General features: G+C 35.3%; 1 protein-coding gene across 1 annotated transcript; it reads left to right on the forward strand.

Annotated features, from left to right (window-relative positions):
- The first annotated feature begins 18,934 nt into the window (after positions 1-18,934).
- Positions 18,935-21,657, forward strand: LOC110457774 (laccase-9-like). Its single transcript, XM_021509170.1, has 3 exons — positions 18,935-18,944; positions 19,183-20,877; positions 21,433-21,657. Exons 1-3 carry the CDS (start codon positions 18,935-18,937, stop codon positions 21,564-21,566), a joined length of 1,839 nt encoding a protein of 612 aa, XP_021364845.1. The 3' UTR covers positions 21,567-21,657.
- The last annotated feature ends 803 nt before the right edge of the window (positions 21,658-22,460 follow it).

The following is a 22,460-nucleotide window of genomic DNA, read 5'->3' on the forward strand; positions in this document are numbered from 1 at the left end:
CATTTGAAAAGTTCAAATCTTATATTAAATAAATAGAGAATAATACATGCCTTTTTCCATATCACACCCAGTATCAACCCGAGACTGCAATATCAGCCCGGGGGCTGCTATTGGTCGAGGGTTGATACTGGATGTGTGATACGGAAAAAGGCGTGTTTTATTCTGTTTATTACATACTTACTAGTAATAGAGAATAATACATGCCTTTTTCCATATCACACCCAGTATCAACCCGATACTGCAATATCAGCCCAAGGGCCGAAGACCCGAGGACTGATATTGGTCGAGGTTGATACTGGGTGTGATATGGAAAAAGGCGTGTTTTATTCTGTTTATTTCATACTTACTAATAAAAACTACTATCTTATGATTTATTTTTATTTTTGAAATATTTAAAAAACGATTTTTTTTCCCAAAAGGGGTATGGTATGGGTTTTGCGGGCTAATACGGGTTTTGGGGTGTGATGCAGCGGGGGCTGATATGGGTTTTTGAGTGTGATACGGCAAGGGCTGATATGGGTTAGAGCAATTGTGTCGTATCGCATATACAAAAAAAAACGAATTGATTAGTAAGTATGTAATAAAAGCTACTGTCTTGTGATCTATTTTTCTTTTGAAATATTGAAAAACGAAAAATTTCCAAAAGGGGTGTTATACGGGCTTTGCGGGCTGATACGGGTTTTGGGGTTTGATACGGCGGGGGCTGATACGGCTTTTTGGGTGTGATACGGCAAGGGCTGATATGGGTTAGAGCAATTGTGTCGTATCGCATATACAAAATAAACCGAATTGATTAGTAAGTATGTAATAAAAGCAACTCATAGTCTTATTTACATTCTATGTGTAGGGAAATGGCTTTGGATAACTTGAGAAATGTATTTATCCACATTCCAATAATTGAAAGTCAATTTTTTGGCTTATTGAAAGCAAACATATATGGAAAGTATATTCTCATTTTTAAATAAATTGTTTTTATTTGAAAGAGAAAAAGTGACGATATTTAACATTGGAGGTTATAGTGATGTCATAGATAAAATAATTATACTTTTTATCCTAAACGTTATAAACGACATTCATTTTACTTCTCTATGTTAGATAGTTTAAAAACCTCGGTTTTTTAAAACTGTATTTATCCGCGTTAGTTGTCCATTAAATACTCCCTAATGAACACATTCCGACATATGCAATTTCATTTAGATGATCACCTTCGGGATGAACAAGGATAGAATCTGTTCCAAACTGATTATAATGAACCATTGTGTGTATTACATTGATCATGCAATTGATTATTTTGATAATCATTTCCTGTATTGCTGTTGAGGAGATATATTTTGACTGTCTCCTCTATTGTAACTATGTCCAATAACATATATCATATAGTAAGCATGACCACCACCAATGTATAACATCTAATACATTATGTTCAACAGACAATTAGATCTACTCTATTTCTGTACATCGCAAACAATGTATTTTTTTCAATTTTTGGTAAGTAGGAAGACATGGATATTTTGCAGTACTTCGATATAAAAAACAAAATTGCCTTTTCATTAAATTAGCTAAATAAAACCAAGAAGTAATTAGAAAAAAATCATATTGGAATGATACATTTTTTTCGCTAAAATACTACAATTCAATTATAACACTATATTTATTATTTAGGATGAAGATATTCGCTATCAAACTGGTGGTCCTGGTTTCCATTTTATGTACGGTAAAAGGATTTGAATGTGGTATGGAAGAAGAGATTTGTGTGACATCCTTGACGGTTGAATATCAGATGACTATGAGACATCAAACACAGGAAAAAGTGTATCCGTACCAGGGAAAGCTTTACCGACATGATGTCGTAGATCCTGAAACTGCGATACCAATTCCAACAGAGGAGGTTATCACTGCCGATGGGTGGGAGGAAGAACGTCTGGTGATTGTAGCCAATGANCTTGGATATCACTACTGTACTCATGAAATCCATTAACATGCTCATAGAATATGTTATTCAGCCTCATGTGTTACCATTATATCCGTTGTATATTAACGTTTAGGTAAAATCACGTTCAGGTTTTATGAGCTACTTGTGTAAATAACTATGTGATTCCTAATTATGAAGACAGAAAAATAGTTTACCTATTATATTGGGTAGACGTCAGCCAATCAAATTCCACCAGATAAAGCAAGTTCAGCAAACGTATAACTATTTTTTATATACTTTTGAATTAGGACATGTCGGATAGAGAGATAACTCGAAGCTTCGCAGCTCGCTGACACCTCAGAAAAAAGACTGTTAACTGATAAGGCATGAAACAAATGTTAAATATTTATAATCGGTACAGAGACGATACAGACACCAACAGTGTCAATGATGTTTTGTAGATATGTATGTACCTACTTAATTGAACACGCGATGTTGTGTAGTATGACGTAAGCAGAAAAAAAGTACATTTTATAATAGCTTTATAGCAGAGAGCAAGGTAGGAGATCCGTTCTGCTTTGCTTACTGAACATTGTGTATACTCAACCTAAGTAGGTAAGTCAGTCTTAATCATTTATACTCAACAGGCATGTATCCTATTTTTAAACAAATCCTATCTAGGCCATATTTCCGTCACGCTATATAAACCCGTAACCATTCAATAACCATTAATAAATATTACTGTCATGAATGCATTATTCTCTTGCCTGATTATGATATGGGCAGCTGAAGGACTATTTTGGGTATACACAAGACAGACAGACGGTATTCATGGAACCTGTTTTTTTTTTTGTATTCATCGCATACTGAGGTTAGAAAGAAGTGTATTTACACGATCACATACTTTTGTATACGAAGCATGTAACGTATCATTCATAAGGAGTAATACAATTACGTCACACATCTGCGGTAACCATACTCATTATTATACTATCTGATTTTCATGAAACTTTCTGAAGCTTGCTTCATGAAAACTACACTACATGAAATGGGAACTCGTGAGAGAGTCTGTATATATGTAGTTCTCAGTATCGTGTTTCATAAAATCAAACAGAATCACAACTCTCTGAAACTCTCTGATTCCAGCTTCATAAAACATATCTTCAATTAGAACTCGTGTGAGATTTCTTATGCATGCAAAAAGTCATGGGTATTTGTTAGAAGAAACTATCTTGATCCCGTTTAATAAACTTAATATAGAGTCTGAATTCTCTGAGGATAGCTTTTTAATTATCAGATGGGGTGAGAACTCGTGTGCGTTTCTTTATGTATGTAAAATGTAATAGTATTTGTATTGTAGAATTGCTTAAGGAATGCTTTGTTCTATATTGTCATAATTTACGTGTGTCAACTTTCTATGTAAATAATCCTTCATTATATTTCTTTTGATATGTATGGCAGGTATAACCTGCCCGTGGTTCGTCTGTAGGTGATTTGGTTTCCTGTGGCACTTCAGATTCTTCCAGTGCTGTCCGCCATTGATACATTTGTTACTTTGTGACTTTATTTCTGCCATAGAAAGCCGCTTATCATATGAGGCTTTGTAAAATCTCCGTGTTCTACAAAATTATATAAAATGAACAATGATGCATGATGTTGTCCTGTGTAATATAAGTGAGAACTCGACATCGAATCTCTTATGAATATATGCAAGTTTAAAAAGTTGATTAGTTTTACGTAGCAGCTAACATTTCATGCTTAACGATAGCGTCCCTGAATGACGAGCTAACGTAAGGGCATCTGTTGAGGAGTAACATTTCTTTACCTAGGCAATGTAATTTCAATAAAACCTTAATAAGTACACTGACAAACCACTTGACTACTCAACAGCTTCTCGGATAGTATTTTCTATGGCATACATGACTTTATAAATGATTAACATTGGTAAAGGGACATAACTTGGAAAGTTATTCAAATAAAAAGTTCAGTGTGTTTACCATTTGTTAAAAAATGTAGTATTCAGTCATTCACTATGAAATAAACCTTGTTATAGCGGTATTCTATTTACATTGGTGACCCACTGGTGTAACAGATGGAATTTGAACTTTCTCCCTCTTAGTATGTGTACCGGACCAGATGATTTATCTACTTTACCTTGGGGGAGGTTAGCACTCATACCGTGTTAAGGACTTTTGTATGTGTTTTAAAATTCAACTTGAGTTATGTAGATCAAGGAGATTTATTTTCCTATTGTTATAACAGGAGGCATATATATAGCAATGACGTCAGGGGTGGTGGATACGGAACCATTACCTTGGATATCACTACTGTACTCATGAAATCCATTAACATGCTCATAGAATATGTTATTCAGCCTCATGTGTTACCATTATATCCGTTGTATATTAACGTTTAGGTAAAATCACGTTCAGGTTTTATGAGCTACTTGTGTAAATAACTATGTGATTCCTAATTATGAAGACAGAAAAATAGTTTACCTATTATATTGGGTAGACGTCAGCCAATCAAATTCCACCAGATAAAGCAAGTTCAGCAAACGTATAACTATTTTTTATATACTTTTGAATTAGGACATGTCGGATAGAGAGATAACTCGAAGCTTCGCAGCTCGCTGACACCTCAGAAAAAAGACTGTTAACTGATAAGGCATGAAACAAATGTTAAATATTTATAATCGGTACAGAGACGATACAGACACCAACAGTGTCAATGATGTTTTGTAGATATGTATGTACCTACTTAATTGAACACGCGATGTTGTGTAGTATGACGTAAGCAGAAAAAAAGTACATTTTATAATAGCTTTATAGCAGAGAGCAAGGTAGGAGATCCGTTCTGCTTTGCTTACTGAACATTGTGTATACTCAACCTAAGTAGGTAAGTCAGTCTTAATCATTTATACTCAACAGGCATGTATCCTATTTTTAAACAAATCCTATCTAGGCCATATTTCCGTCACGCTATATAAACCCGTAACCATTCAATAACCATTAATAAATATTACTGTCATGAATGCATTATTCTCTTGCCTGATTATGATATGGGCAGCTGAAGGACTATTTTGGGTATACACAAGACAGACAGACGGTATTCATGGAACCTGTTTTTTTTTTTGTATTCATCGCATACTGAGGTTAGAAAGAAGTGTATTTACACGATCACATACTTTTGTATACGAAGCATGTAACGTATCATTCATAAGGAGTAATACAATTACGTCACACATCTGCGGTAACCATACTCATTATTATACTATCTGATTTTCATGAAACTTTCTGAAGCTTGCTTCATGAAAACTACACTACATGAAATGGGAACTCGTGAGAGAGTCTGTATATATGTAGTTCTCAGTATCGTGTTTCATAAAATCAAACAGAATCACAACTCTCTGAAACTCTCTGATTCCAGCTTCATAAAACATATCTTCAATTAGAACTCGTGTGAGATTTCTTATGCATGCAAAAAGTCATGGGTATTTGTTAGAAGAAACTATCTTGATCCCGTTTAATAAACTTAATATAGAGTCTGAATTCTCTGAGGATAGCTTTTTAATTATCAGATGGGGTGAGAACTCGTGTGCGTTTCTTTATGTATGTAAAATGTAATAGTATTTGTATTGTAGAATTGCTTAAGGAATGCTTTGTTCTATATTGTCATAATTTACGTGTGTCAACTTTCTATGTAAATAATCCTTCATTATATTTCTTTTGATATGTATGGCAGGTATAACCTGCCCGTGGTTCGTCTGTAGGTGATTTGGTTTCCTGTGGCACTTCAGATTCTTCCAGTGCTGTCCGCCATTGATACATTTGTTACTTTGTGACTTTATTTCTGCCATAGAAAGCCGCTTATCATATGAGGCTTTGTAAAATCTCCGTGTTCTACAAAATTATATAAAATGAACAATGATGCATGATGTTGTCCTGTGTAATATAAGTGAGAACTCGACATCGAATCTCTTATGAATATATGCAAGTTTAAAAAGTTGATTAGTTTTACGTAGCAGCTAACATTTCATGCTTAACGATAGCGTCCCTGAATGACGAGCTAACGTAAGGGCATCTGTTGAGGAGTAACATTTCTTTACCTAGGCAATGTAATTTCAATAAAACCTTAATAAGTACACTGACAAACCACTTGACTACTCAACAGCTTCTCGGATAGTATTTTCTATGGCATACATGACTTTATAAATGATTAACATTGGTAAAGGGACATAACTTGGAAAGTTATTCAAATAAAAAGTTCAGTGTGTTTACCATTTGTTAAAAAATGTAGTATTCAGTCATTCACTATGAAATAAACCTTGTTATAGCGGTATTCTATTTACATTGGTGACCCACTGGTGTAACAGATGGAATTTGAACTTTCTCCCTCTTAGTATGTGTACCGGACCAGATGATTTATCTACTTTACCTTGGGGGAGGTTAGCACTCATACCGTGTTAAGGACTTTTGTATGTGTTTTAAAATTCAACTTGAGTTATGTAGATCAAGGAGATTTATTTTCCTATTGTTATAACAGGAGGCATATATATAGCAATGACGTCAGGGGTGGTGGATACGGAACCATTACCTTGGATATCACTACTGTACTCATGAAATCCATTAACATGCTCATAGAATATGTTATTCAGCCTCATGTGTTACCATTATATCCGTTGTATATTAACGTTTAGGTAAAATCACGTTCAGGTTTTATGAGCTACTTGTGTAAATAACTATGTGATTCCTAATTATGAAGACAGAAAAATAGTTTACCTATTATATTGGGTAGACGTCAGCCAATCAAATTCCACCAGATAAAGCAAGTTCAGCAAACGTATAACTATTTTTTATATACTTTTGAATTAGGACATGTCGGATAGAGAGATAACTCGAAGCTTCGCAGCTCGCTGACACCTCAGAAAAAAGACTGTTAACTGATAAGGCATGAAACAAATGTTAAATATTTATAATCGGTACAGAGACGATACAGACACCAACAGTGTCAATGATGTTTTGTAGATATGTATGTACCTACTTAATTGAACACGCGATGTTGTGTAGTATGACGTAAGCAGAAAAAAAGTACATTTTATAATAGCTTTATAGCAGAGAGCAAGGTAGGAGATCCGTTCTGCTTTGCTTACTGAACATTGTGTATACTCAACCTAAGTAGGTAAGTCAGTCTTAATCATTTATACTCAACAGGCATGTATCCTATTTTTAAACAAATCCTATCTAGGCCATATTTCCGTCACGCTATATAAACCCGTAACCATTCAATAACCATTAATAAATATTACTGTCATGAATGCATTATTCTCTTGCCTGATTATGATATGGGCAGCTGAAGGACTATTTTGGGTATACACAAGACAGACAGACGGTATTCATGGAACCTGTTTTTTTTTTTGTATTCATCGCATACTGAGGTTAGAAAGAAGTGTATTTACACGATCACATACTTTTGTATACGAAGCATGTAACGTATCATTCATAAGGAGTAATACAATTACGTCACACATCTGCGGTAACCATACTCATTATTATACTATCTGATTTTCATGAAACTTTCTGAAGCTTGCTTCATGAAAACTACACTACATGAAATGGGAACTCGTGAGAGAGTCTGTATATATGTAGTTCTCAGTATCGTGTTTCATAAAATCAAACAGAATCACAACTCTCTGAAACTCTCTGATTCCAGCTTCATAAAACATATCTTCAATTAGAACTCGTGTGAGATTTCTTATGCATGCAAAAAGTCATGGGTATTTGTTAGAAGAAACTATCTTGATCCCGTTTAATAAACTTAATATAGAGTCTGAATTCTCTGAGGATAGCTTTTTAATTATCAGATGGGGTGAGAACTCGTGTGCGTTTCTTTATGTATGTAAAATGTAATAGTATTTGTATTGTAGAATTGCTTAAGGAATGCTTTGTTCTATATTGTCATAATTTACGTGTGTCAACTTTCTATGTAAATAATCCTTCATTATATTTCTTTTGATATGTATGGCAGGTATAACCTGCCCGTGGTTCGTCTGTAGGTGATTTGGTTTCCTGTGGCACTTCAGATTCTTCCAGTGCTGTCCGCCATTGATACATTTGTTACTTTGTGACTTTATTTCTGCCATAGAAAGCCGCTTATCATATGAGGCTTTGTAAAATCTCCGTGTTCTACAAAATTATATAAAATGAACAATGATGCATGATGTTGTCCTGTGTAATATAAGTGAGAACTCGACATCGAATCTCTTATGAATATATGCAAGTTTAAAAAGTTGATTAGTTTTACGTAGCAGCTAACATTTCATGCTTAACGATAGCGTCCCTGAATGACGAGCTAACGTAAGGGCATCTGTTGAGGAGTAACATTTCTTTACCTAGGCAATGTAATTTCAATAAAACCTTAATAAGTACACTGACAAACCACTTGACTACTCAACAGCTTCTCGGATAGTATTTTCTATGGCATACATGACTTTATAAATGATTAACATTGGTAAAGGGACATAACTTGGAAAGTTATTCAAATAAAAAGTTCAGTGTGTTTACCATTTGTTAAAAAATGTAGTATTCAGTCATTCACTATGAAATAAACCTTGTTATAGCGGTATTCTATTTACATTGGTGACCCACTGGTGTAACAGATGGAATTTGAACTTTCTCCCTCTTAGTATGTGTACCGGACCAGATGATTTATCTACTTTACCTTGGGGGAGGTTAGCACTCATACCGTGTTAAGGACTTTTGTATGTGTTTTAAAATTCAACTTGAGTTATGTAGATCAAGGAGATTTATTTTCCTATTGTTATAACAGGAGGCATATATATAGCAATGACGTCAGGGGTGGTGGATACGGAACCATTACCTTGGATATCACTACTGTACTCATGAAATCCATTAACATGCTCATAGAATATGTTATTCAGCCTCATGTGTTACCATTATATCCGTTGTATATTAACGTTTAGGTAAAATCACGTTCAGGTTTTATGAGCTACTTGTGTAAATAACTATGTGATTCCTAATTATGAAGACAGAAAAATAGTTTACCTATTATATTGGGTAGACGTCAGCCAATCAAATTCCACCAGATAAAGCAAGTTCAGCAAACGTATAACTATTTTTTATATACTTTTGAATTAGGACATGTCGGATAGAGAGATAACTCGAAGCTTCGCAGCTCGCTGACACCTCAGAAAAAAGACTGTTAACTGATAAGGCATGAAACAAATGTTAAATATTTATAATCGGTACAGAGACGATACAGACACCAACAGTGTCAATGATGTTTTGTAGATATGTATGTACCTACTTAATTGAACACGCGATGTTGTGTAGTATGACGTAAGCAGAAAAAAAGTACATTTTATAATAGCTTTATAGCAGAGAGCAAGGTAGGAGATCCGTTCTGCTTTGCTTACTGAACATTGTGTATACTCAACCTAAGTAGGTAAGTCAGTCTTAATCATTTATACTCAACAGGCATGTATCCTATTTTTAAACAAATCCTATCTAGGCCATATTTCCGTCACGCTATATAAACCCGTAACCATTCAATAACCATTAATAAATATTACTGTCATGAATGCATTATTCTCTTGCCTGATTATGATATGGGCAGCTGAAGGACTATTTTGGGTATACACAAGACAGACAGACGGTATTCATGGAACCTGTTTTTTTTTTTGTATTCATCGCATACTGAGGTTAGAAAGAAGTGTATTTACACGATCACATACTTTTGTATACGAAGCATGTAACGTATCATTCATAAGGAGTAATACAATTACGTCACACATCTGCGGTAACCATACTCATTATTATACTATCTGATTTTCATGAAACTTTCTGAAGCTTGCTTCATGAAAACTACACTACATGAAATGGGAACTCGTGAGAGAGTCTGTATATATGTAGTTCTCAGTATCGTGTTTCATAAAATCAAACAGAATCACAACTCTCTGAAACTCTCTGATTCCAGCTTCATAAAACATATCTTCAATTAGAACTCGTGTGAGATTTCTTATGCATGCAAAAAGTCATGGGTATTTGTTAGAAGAAACTATCTTGATCCCGTTTAATAAACTTAATATAGAGTCTGAATTCTCTGAGGATAGCTTTTTAATTATCAGATGGGGTGAGAACTCGTGTGCGTTTCTTTATGTATGTAAAATGTAATAGTATTTGTATTGTAGAATTGCTTAAGGAATGCTTTGTTCTATATTGTCATAATTTACGTGTGTCAACTTTCTATGTAAATAATCCTTCATTATATTTCTTTTGATATGTATGGCAGGTATAACCTGCCCGTGGTTCGTCTGTAGGTGATTTGGTTTCCTGTGGCACTTCAGATTCTTCCAGTGCTGTCCGCCATTGATACATTTGTTACTTTGTGACTTTATTTCTGCCATAGAAAGCCGCTTATCATATGAGGCTTTGTAAAATCTCCGTGTTCTACAAAATTATATAAAATGAACAATGATGCATGATGTTGTCCTGTGTAATATAAGTGAGAACTCGACATCGAATCTCTTATGAATATATGCAAGTTTAAAAAGTTGATTAGTTTTACGTAGCAGCTAACATTTCATGCTTAACGATAGCGTCCCTGAATGACGAGCTAACGTAAGGGCATCTGTTGAGGAGTAACATTTCTTTACCTAGGCAATGTAATTTCAATAAAACCTTAATAAGTACACTGACAAACCACTTGACTACTCAACAGCTTCTCGGATAGTATTTTCTATGGCATACATGACTTTATAAATGATTAACATTGGTAAAGGGACATAACTTGGAAAGTTATTCAAATAAAAAGTTCAGTGTGTTTACCATTTGTTAAAAAATGTAGTATTCAGTCATTCACTATGAAATAAACCTTGTTATAGCGGTATTCTATTTACATTGGTGACCCACTGGTGTAACAGATGGAATTTGAACTTTCTCCCTCTTAGTATGTGTACCGGACCAGATGATTTATCTACTTTACCTTGGGGGAGGTTAGCACTCATACCGTGTTAAGGACTTTTGTATGTGTTTTAAAATTCAACTTGAGTTATGTAGATCAAGGAGATTTATTTTCCTATTGTTATAACAGGAGGCATATATATAGCAATGACGTCAGGGGTGGTGGATACGGAACCATTACCTTGGATATCACTACTGTACTCATGAAATCCATTAACATGCTCATAGAATATGTTATTCAGCCTCATGTGTTACCATTATATCCGTTGTATATTAACGTTTAGGTAAAATCACGTTCAGGTTTTATGAGCTACTTGTGTAAATAACTATGTGATTCCTAATTATGAAGACAGAAAAATAGTTTACCTATTATATTGGGTAGACGTCAGCCAATCAAATTCCACCAGATAAAGCAAGTTCAGCAAACGTATAACTATTTTTTATATACTTTTGAATTAGGACATGTCGGATAGAGAGATAACTCGAAGCTTCGCAGCTCGCTGACACCTCAGAAAAAAGACTGTTAACTGATAAGGCATGAAACAAATGTTAAATATTTATAATCGGTACAGAGACGATACAGACACCAACAGTGTCAATGATGTTTTGTAGATATGTATGTACCTACTTAATTGAACACGCGATGTTGTGTAGTATGACGTAAGCAGAAAAAAAGTACATTTTATAATAGCTTTATAGCAGAGAGCAAGGTAGGAGATCCGTTCTGCTTTGCTTACTGAACATTGTGTATACTCAACCTAAGTAGGTAAGTCAGTCTTAATCATTTATACTCAACAGGCATGTATCCTATTTTTAAACAAATCCTATCTAGGCCATATTTCCGTCACGCTATATAAACCCGTAACCATTCAATAACCATTAATAAATATTACTGTCATGAATGCATTATTCTCTTGCCTGATTATGATATGGGCAGCTGAAGGACTATTTTGGGTATACACAAGACAGACAGACGGTATTCATGGAACCTGTTTTTTTTTTTGTATTCATCGCATACTGAGGTTAGAAAGAAGTGTATTTACACGATCACATACTTTTGTATACGAAGCATGTAACGTATCATTCATAAGGAGTAATACAATTACGTCACACATCTGCGGTAACCATACTCATTATTATACTATCTGATTTTCATGAAACTTTCTGAAGCTTGCTTCATGAAAACTACACTACATGAAATGGGAACTCGTGAGAGAGTCTGTATATATGTAGTTCTCAGTATCGTGTTTCATAAAATCAAACAGAATCACAACTCTCTGAAACTCTCTGATTCCAGCTTCATAAAACATATCTTCAATTAGAACTCGTGTGAGATTTCTTATGCATGCAAAAAGTCATGGGTATTTGTTAGAAGAAACTATCTTGATCCCGTTTAATAAACTTAATATAGAGTCTGAATTCTCTGAGGATAGCTTTTTAATTATCAGATGGGGTGAGAACTCGTGTGCGTTTCTTTATGTATGTAAAATGTAATAGTATTTGTATTGTAGAATTGCTTAAGGAATGCTTTGTTCTATATTGTCATAATTTACGTGTGTCAACTTTCTATGTAAATAATCCTTCATTATATTTCTTTTGATATGTATGGCAGGTATAACCTGCCCGTGGTTCGTCTGTAGGTGATTTGGTTTCCTGTGGCACTTCAGATTCTTCCAGTGCTGTCCGCCATTGATACATTTGTTACTTTGTGACTTTATTTCTGCCATAGAAAGCCGCTTATCATATGAGGCTTTGTAAAATCTCCGTGTTCTACAAAATTATATAAAATGAACAATGATGCATGATGTTGTCCTGTGTAATATAAGTGAGAACTCGACATCGAATCTCTTATGAATATATGCAAGTTTAAAAAGTTGATTAGTTTTACGTAGCAGCTAACATTTCATGCTTAACGATAGCGTCCCTGAATGACGAGCTAACGTAAGGGCATCTGTTGAGGAGTAACATTTCTTTACCTAGGCAATGTAATTTCAATAAAACCTTAATAAGTACACTGACAAACCACTTGACTACTCAACAGCTTCTCGGATAGTATTTTCTATGGCATACATGACTTTATAAATGATTAACATTGGTAAAGGGACATAACTTGGAAAGTTATTCAAATAAAAAGTTCAGTGTGTTTACCATTTGTTAAAAAATGTAGTATTCAGTCATTCACTATGAAATAAACCTTGTTATAGCGGTATTCTATTTACATTGGTGACCCACTGGTGTAACAGATGGAATTTGAACTTTCTCCCTCTTAGTATGTGTACCGGACCAGATGATTTATCTACTTTACCTTGGGGGAGGTTAGCACTCATACCGTGTTAAGGACTTTTGTATGTGTTTTAAAATTCAACTTGAGTTATGTAGATCAAGGAGATTTATTTTCCTATTGTTATAACAGGAGGCATATATATAGCAATGACGTCAGGGGTGGTGGATACGGAACCATTACCTTGGATATCACTACTGTACTCATGAAATCCATTAACATGCTCATAGAATATGTTATTCAGCCTCATGTGTTACCATTATATCCGTTGTATATTAACGTTTAGGTAAAATCACGTTCAGGTTTTATGAGCTACTTGTGTAAATAACTATGTGATTCCTAATTATGAAGACAGAAAAATAGTTTACCTATTATATTGGGTAGACGTCAGCCAATCAAATTCCACCAGATAAAGCAAGTTCAGCAAACGTATAACTATTTTTTATATACTTTTGAATTAGGACATGTCGGATAGAGAGATAACTCGAAGCTTCGCAGCTCGCTGACACCTCAGAAAAAAGACTGTTAACTGATAAGGCATGAAACAAATGTTAAATATTTATAATCGGTACAGAGACGATACAGACACCAACAGTGTCAATGATGTTTTGTAGATATGTATGTACCTACTTAATTGAACACGCGATGTTGTGTAGTATGACGTAAGCAGAAAAAAAGTACATTTTATAATAGCTTTATAGCAGAGAGCAAGGTAGGAGATCCGTTCTGCTTTGCTTACTGAACATTGTGTATACTCAACCTAAGTAGGTAAGTCAGTCTTAATCATTTATACTCAACAGGCATGTATCCTATTTTTAAACAAATCCTATCTAGGCCATATTTCCGTCACGCTATATAAACCCGTAACCATTCAATAACCATTAATAAATATTACTGTCATGAATGCATTATTCTCTTGCCTGATTATGATATGGGCAGCTGAAGGACTATTTTGGGTATACACAAGACAGACAGACGGTATTCATGGAACCTGTTTTTTTTTTTGTATTCATCGCATACTGAGGTTAGAAAGAAGTGTATTTACACGATCACATACTTTTGTATACGAAGCATGTAACGTATCATTCATAAGGAGTAATACAATTACGTCACACATCTGCGGTAACCATACTCATTATTATACTATCTGATTTTCATGAAACTTTCTGAAGCTTGCTTCATGAAAACTACACTACATGAAATGGGAACTCGTGAGAGAGTCTGTATATATGTAGTTCTCAGTATCGTGTTTCATAAAATCAAACAGAATCACAACTCTCTGAAACTCTCTGATTCCAGCTTCATAAAACATATCTTCAATTAGAACTCGTGTGAGATTTCTTATGCATGCAAAAAGTCATGGGTATTTGTTAGAAGAAACTATCTTGATCCCGTTTAATAAACTTAATATAGAGTCTGAATTCTCTGAGGATAGCTTTTTAATTATCAGATGGGGTGAGAACTCGTGTGCGTTTCTTTATGTATGTAAAATGTAATAGTATTTGTATTGTAGAATTGCTTAAGGAATGCTTTGTTCTATATTGTCATAATTTACGTGTGTCAACTTTCTATGTAAATAATCCTTCATTATATTTCTTTTGATATGTATGGCAGGTATAACCTGCCCGTGGTTCGTCTGTAGGTGATTTGGTTTCCTGTGGCACTTCAGATTCTTCCAGTGCTGTCCGCCATTGATACATTTGTTACTTTGTGACTTTATTTCTGCCATAGAAAGCCGCTTATCATATGAGGCTTTGTAAAATCTCCGTGTTCTACAAAATTATATAAAATGAACAATGATGCATGATGTTGTCCTGTGTAATATAAGTGAGAACTCGACATCGAATCTCTTATGAATATATGCAAGTTTAAAAAGTTGATTAGTTTTACGTAGCAGCTAACATTTCATGCTTAACGATAGCGTCCCTGAATGACGAGCTAACGTAAGGGCATCTGTTGAGGAGTAACATTTCTTTACCTAGGCAATGTAATTTCAATAAAACCTTAATAAGTACACTGACAAACCACTTGACTACTCAACAGCTTCTCGGATAGTATTTTCTATGGCATACATGACTTTATAAATGATTAACATTGGTAAAGGGACATAACTTGGAAAGTTATTCAAATAAAAAGTTCAGTGTGTTTACCATTTGTTAAAAAATGTAGTATTCAGTCATTCACTATGAAATAAACCTTGTTATAGCGGTATTCTATTTACATTGGTGACCCACTGGTGTAACAGATGGAATTTGAACTTTCTCCCTCTTAGTATGTGTACCGGACCAGATGATTTATCTACTTTACCTTGGGGGAGGTTAGCACTCATACCGTGTTAAGGACTTTTGTATGTGTTTTAAAATTCAACTTGAGTTATGTAGATCAAGGAGATTTATTTTCCTATTGTTATAACAGGAGGCATATATATAGCAATGACGTCAGGGGTGGTGGATACGGAACCATTACCTTGGATATCACTACTGTACTCATGAAATCCATTAACATGCTCATAGAATATGTTATTCAGCCTCATGTGTTACCATTATATCCGTTGTATATTAACGTTTAGGTAAAATCACGTTCAGGTTTTATGAGCTACTTGTGTAAATAACTATGTGATTCCTAATTATGAAGACAGAAAAATAGTTTACCTATTATATTGGGTAGACGTCAGCCAATCAAATTCCACCAGATAAAGCAAGTTCAGCAAACGTATAACTATTTTTTATATACTTTTGAATTAGGACATGTCGGATAGAGAGATAACTCGAAGCTTCGCAGCTCGCTGACACCTCAGAAAAAAGACTGTTAACTGATAAGGCATGAAACAAATGTTAAATATTTATAATCGGTACAGAGACGATACAGACACCAACAGTGTCAATGATGTTTTGTAGATATGTATGTACCTACTTAATTGAACACGCGATGTTGTGTAGTATGACGTAAGCAGAAAAAAAGTACATTTTATAATAGCTTTATAGCAGAGAGCAAGGTAGGAGATCCGTTCTGCTTTGCTTACTGAACATTGTGTATACTCAACCTAAGTAGGTAAGTCAGTCTTAATCATTTATACTCAACAGGCATGTATCCTATTTTTAAACAAATCCTATCTAGGCCATATTTCCGTCACGCTATATAAACCCGTAACCATTCAATAACCATTAATAAATATTACTGTCATGAATGCATTATTCTCTTGCCTGATTATGATATGGGCAGCTGAAGGACTATTTTGGGTATACACAAGACAGACAGACGGTATTCATGGAACCTGTTTTTTTTTTTGTATTCATCGCATACTGAGGTTAGAAAGAAGTGTATTTACACGATCACATACTTTTGTATACGAAGCATGTAACGTATCATTCATAAGGAGTAATACAATTACGTCACACATCTGCGGTAACCATACTCATTATTATACTATCTGATTTTCATGAAACTTTCTGAAGCTTGCTTCATGAAAACTACACTACATGAAATGGGAACTCGTGAGAGAGTCTGTATATATGTAGTTCTCAGTATCGTGTTTCATAAAATCAAACAGAATCACAACTCTCTGAAACTCTCTGATTCCAGCTTCATAAAACATATCTTCAATTAGAACTCGTGTGAGATTTCTTATGCATGCAAAAAGTCATGGGTATTTGTTAGAAGAAACTATCTTGATCCCGTTTAATAAACTTAATATAGAGTCTGAATTCTCTGAGGATAGCTTTTTAATTATCAGATGGGGTGAGAACTCGTGTGCGTTTCTTTATGTATGTAAAATGTAATAGTATTTGTATTGTAGAATTGCTTAAGGAATGCTTTGTTCTATATTGTCATAATTTACGTGTGTCAACTTTCTATGTAAATAATCCTTCATTATATTTCTTTTGATATGTATGGCAGGTATAACCTGCCCGTGGTTCGTCTGTAGGTGATTTGGTTTCCTGTGGCACTTCAGATTCTTCCAGTGCTGTCCGCCATTGATACATTTGTTACTTTGTGACTTTATTTCTGCCATAGAAAGCCGCTTATCATATGAGGCTTTGTAAAATCTCCGTGTTCTACAAAATTATATAAAATGAACAATGATGCATGATGTTGTCCTGTGTAATATAAGTGAGAACTCGACATCGAATCTCTTATGAATATATGCAAGTTTAAAAAGTTGATTAGTTTTACGTAGCAGCTAACATTTCATGCTTAACGATAGCGTCCCTGAATGACGAGCTAACGTAAGGGCATCTGTTGAGGAGTAACATTTCTTTACCTAGGCAATGTAATTTCAATAAAACCTTAATAAGTACACTGACAAACCACTTGACTACTCAACAGCTTCTCGGATAGTATTTTCTATGGCATACATGACTTTATAAATGATTAACATTGGTAAAGGGACATAACTTGGAAAGTTATTCAAATAAAAAGTTCAGTGTGTTTACCATTTGTTAAAAAATGTAGTATTCAGTCATTCACTATGAAATAAACCTTGTTATAGCGGTATTCTATTTACATTTGTGACCCACTGGTGTAACCGATGGAATTTGAACTTTCTCCCTCTTAGTATGTGTACCGGACCAGATGATTTATCTACTTTACCTTGGGGGAGGTTAGCACTCATACCGTGTTAAGGACTTTTGTATGTGTTTTAAAATTCAACGTGAGTTATGTAGATCAAGAAGATTTATTCTCCTATTGTTATAACCGGAGGCATATATATAGCAATGACGTCAGGGGTGGTGGATACGCAACCATTACCTTGGATATCACTACTGTACTCATGAAATCCATTAACATGCTCATAAATAATGTTATTCAGACTCATGTGTTGCCATTACATCCGTTATATATTAACGTTTAGGTAAAATCACGTTTAGGTTTTATGAGCTACTTGAGTAAATAACTATGTGATTCCTAATAATGAAGACAGAAAAGTAGTTTACCTATTATATAGGGTAGACGTCAGCCAATCAATTCAACCAGATAAAGCAAGTTCAGCAAACGTATCACTATTTTTTATACTTTTGATATAGGAAATGTCAGATAGAGAGATAACTCGAAGCTTCGCAGCTCGCTGACACCTCAGAAAAAAGACTGTTAACGGATAAGTCATGAAACAAATGTTAAATATTTATAATCGGTACAGAGACAATACAGACACCAACAGTGTCAATGATGTTTTGTAGGTATGTATGTACCTACTTAATTGAACACGCGATGTTGTGTAGCATGACGTAAGCAGAAAAAGTACATTTTATAATAGCTTTATAGGAGAGAGCAAGGTAGGAGATCCGTTCTGCTTTGCTTACTGAACATTGTGTATACTCAACCTAAGTAGGTAAGTCAGTCTTAATCATTTATACTCAACAGGCATGTATCCTATTTTTAATTAATCCTATCTAGGCCATATCTCCATCACGCTATATAAACTCGTAACCATTCAATAACCATTAATAAATATTACTGTCATGAATGCATTATTCTCTGGCCTGATTATGATATGGGCAGTTGAAGGACTATTTTGGGTATACACAAGACAGACAGACGGTATTCATGAAACCTGGTTTTTTTTTGTATTCATCGCATACTGAGGTTAGAATGAAGTGTATTTACACGATCACATACTTTTGTATATGAAGCATGTAACGTATCATTCATAAGGAGTAATACAATTACGTCACACATCTGCGGTAACCAAACTCATTATTATACTATCTGATTTTCATGAAACTTTCTTAAGCTTGCTTCATGAAAACTACACTACATGAAATGGGAACTCGTGAGAGAGTCTGTATATATGTAGTTCTCAGTATCGCGTTTCATAAATCAAACAGAATCAGAACTCTCTGAAACTCTCTGATTCCAGCTTCATAAAAAATATCTTCAATTAGAACTCGTGTGCGAATTCTTATGCATGCAAAAAGTTATGGGTATTTGTTATAAGAAACTTTCTTGATCTCGCTTAATAAACATAATACAGAATGTGAATTCTCTGATGATAGCTTTTTAATTATCAGATTGGTTGATAACTCGTGTTNTCCACTCGGACACCGTAACGCTACACTGGCATGGCCTACCTCAACAGGGTACACCCTGGATGGATGGAGTCGCCTTCATTACACAATGTCCCATTCTGCCAGGTCAAAGGTTCACCTATGACTTTATTGCTCGACCTAAAGGGACATATTGGTATCACTCACATGTTGGAACACAACGGACAAAGGGCCTCTATGGAGCTTTGGTGGTTCGAGACCGAAACGATAACATGGCTGAGCATAACATAGTGGTTCAAGGATGGAATCACCACTGGTCTGCAGATATGGATCAATTGAAATATGAAATGGGTGGAATTTATGAAGATCGCGTGAAACGGAAAAATTCCTACTTATTTGATGGGGACTTTTTCGCGAATGTTCTTCTGACTTCAGCAATCATAAATGGTCGAGGGCGTCACTACAGTAACGGTACTACTGAGGAGCACAACAGTGCCCCTCTCAGCATATTCAGGGTCCAACAGGGCCAGATGTACAAGTTTAGAGTTATAAATGCAGACAATCTCTATCCATTCCGAGTGTCAGTCGACAATCACAATATCAGTGTCGTGGCCACAGATGGATATGATATTCAGCCTGTTCTGGCCGAGTCCGTCATCCTCCACTCCGGTGAACGTTACGACTTTGTATTGACAGCAGATCAAGCTGTTGGGAACTACTGGATCAGAGCACAGTCTCTAGAGGTTGAAGAGGACCGACTCCATAGGGCAGACGCTATATTAAGGTATATGGACGCACCAGAAGTCGAACCTACCAGTTCCTCGCGTACTTGTTCTGGTAATAGCAGATGTCTCGTCATCAACTGTCCTTTCCTGTACTATCCTGAAAACTTTTTTATAGACTGTCTCTCAGTTGATAAACTTACAGCTTTAGTTGACAAGGATCCTGCGCCTGTGGCGTCTGAAGGTCACTTAAAGGAGTATTTCCTCAATTTTGCTTTCCCTGGTGTAAATGGATTCGGTCCTGCCTCTGTAAATGGACGGAAACTGAAACTGCCATCAGTGTCGGCACTTACACAGCCACGCGAGATAGAATCAACTTGTGACCTTGCAGATTGTGGCGAGGAGAAGGAATGTGAGTGTACTCAAGCGTTGTCATTGGACTTTGGTGATGTCGTACAGTTAGTTCTTGTCAGCATGGGTAAAGGTACCGGGGGTTTTCATCCCGTTCACCTCCACGGATATTCATTTTACGTTCTTAAAGTTGGTTTTGGTATTTACAACAACAAGACCGGACGCTATATTAGTCCAGCCGCCGACGATATCAACTGCAGAGGTTACGGTAATTATACAACTAGTTTTTGTAACGCAGCAACATGGAGGAACCAATCCTGGAGCGGGGGTAACATCCCGGATGTAAACCTTTTAAATCCTCCTCGGAAGGACACAATATCTGTCCCTGCTGGCGGTTATGTGGTTATTAGGATTAAGGTCGACAATCCTGGACTCTGGATTGTTCATTGTCATATGCAGGTTCACAACATCGAAGGCATGGCTGTACTCCTAAACAGCTCTTTTGACAGGATTCCAAAGCCACCTCAGCACTTTCCGATCTGCCATAACTTCCCACCTACAAGCAGAGCTGAGGTGTTGCCGACAACAACATACACTGTGATGAAACAGGAGATTGATGCATGTAGTAGACAGTCAGAAGACTTTGGTAAGTACATATAAAAGGCGCACCACAATAAATATTTCCCTACCCTGGCGTCGCTAAATGTGCATATTAGTTCTGACTCCTTAGGTTATTAAAAGTTATTAGATGTTATAATTAAGTAACATAAATATGAATGATAATGCATATAAAATTTGATTTTGTTGCAAAGACAAAGGAATATGAAAACTCGCCATTTTTTCAGGTTCTGCTTTTAAATTGAATATGTGCTGTTGTAGAGAGGTCTTATCATAACAATAATTGTCATATACGACTGGTGTTTTTGGCTAGTTCATTACTTTAGGTGTAAAATGCAAGCTAAATAGAGGATACTTCATGAAAATTCAACCTTCTTACCTTACTGAAGACATTATCCACATGTTTTGTATATAATAGACGCGTAAACTATTTATTAGACATAAAACCCCTAGGGTACAGTATGTTGCTTCAAATTGCAGCAAAGACCCAAATTACCCCACTCCTCGGGTAGAATATCCATATCTCATATAACAGATTTTATCAGTTGTTTAATAGGCTGGACACGAAACTTTTTATTTACAGACGGCTGGTATACAATGAAAACCTACAGGATTACGGTGACAGTTCTGGGACTCGTGATGTTGTTTATGGTGGCCTACATCCTCCATCTACGTAAAATCGTCAAGTCTGATGGTCAAGCAAAGGAGTCTCAATAACCGCAGACATATACAGTGTCAGAAGTGAAAAACCATCATATATAAATCCTTCGTTTCAGTAAAGACATTGGCAACCTTTATCATTGTAAATTTCACACGATTTAAATGTTGTTCNAATAGTATTTGTATTGTAGAATTGCTTAAGGAATGCTTTGTTCTATTTTGTCAATAAAACTTACGTGTGTCAACTTTCTATGTAAAACGCTTTATTTTGATGATCTTTAGAATTATGTTACAAAATGAACTCACATAATTGAACATCGCCATCACTCAGACTGCTTGGCTAGTGTCTTATACTGTCTGCCGTACATCGTTCGATCAATATCAGAGGATAAATATAATTTTTGACACAAGTTTACCATACCCTTCATTGCAGTTTGTAGTTATGAGAATATTTCTCCTACATGTTCATATACATATAAAGCAAAGTACAATGGTACTCGCTACCTTTTCAGTAAAAGGTATTCATTTTACAATGTGACTGTGTATGTTGTGTGGAAATAGTCGATAGAAAGTTCTAAGCTACCAATGTCAGTGATAGATTTTTATTTTTTTTATGTATCACAGAGTATAGAGTTCATAACAACAGGTTACTGTGAAACGCAGAAAATACAATCTAACAGTTTGCTTATTGGGTGGAAACAGTCGATTTTAGTTCTCAACTACCAATGCAGTGATATTTTTTTAAATTTTTTTATGTAGCTCAAATCACAGAGTTTAAAACCAAGGTCACTGTGAAACGTAGAAAATAATAATAACCAGCGTCTCTCCTACCATCTACGCCTCAGTGTTACCATACATTACAACTGTAGATCCATCTCTCCTATCATCTACGCCTCAGTGTTACCATACATTACAACTGTAGATCCGTCTCTCCTACCATCTACGCCTCAG

This window comes from Mizuhopecten yessoensis, unplaced genomic scaffold, assembly GCF_002113885.1.
Source record: "Mizuhopecten yessoensis strain PY_sf001 unplaced genomic scaffold, ASM211388v2 scaffold1171, whole genome shotgun sequence".
Taxonomy (NCBI): domain Eukaryota; kingdom Metazoa; phylum Mollusca; class Bivalvia; order Pectinida; family Pectinidae; genus Mizuhopecten; species Mizuhopecten yessoensis.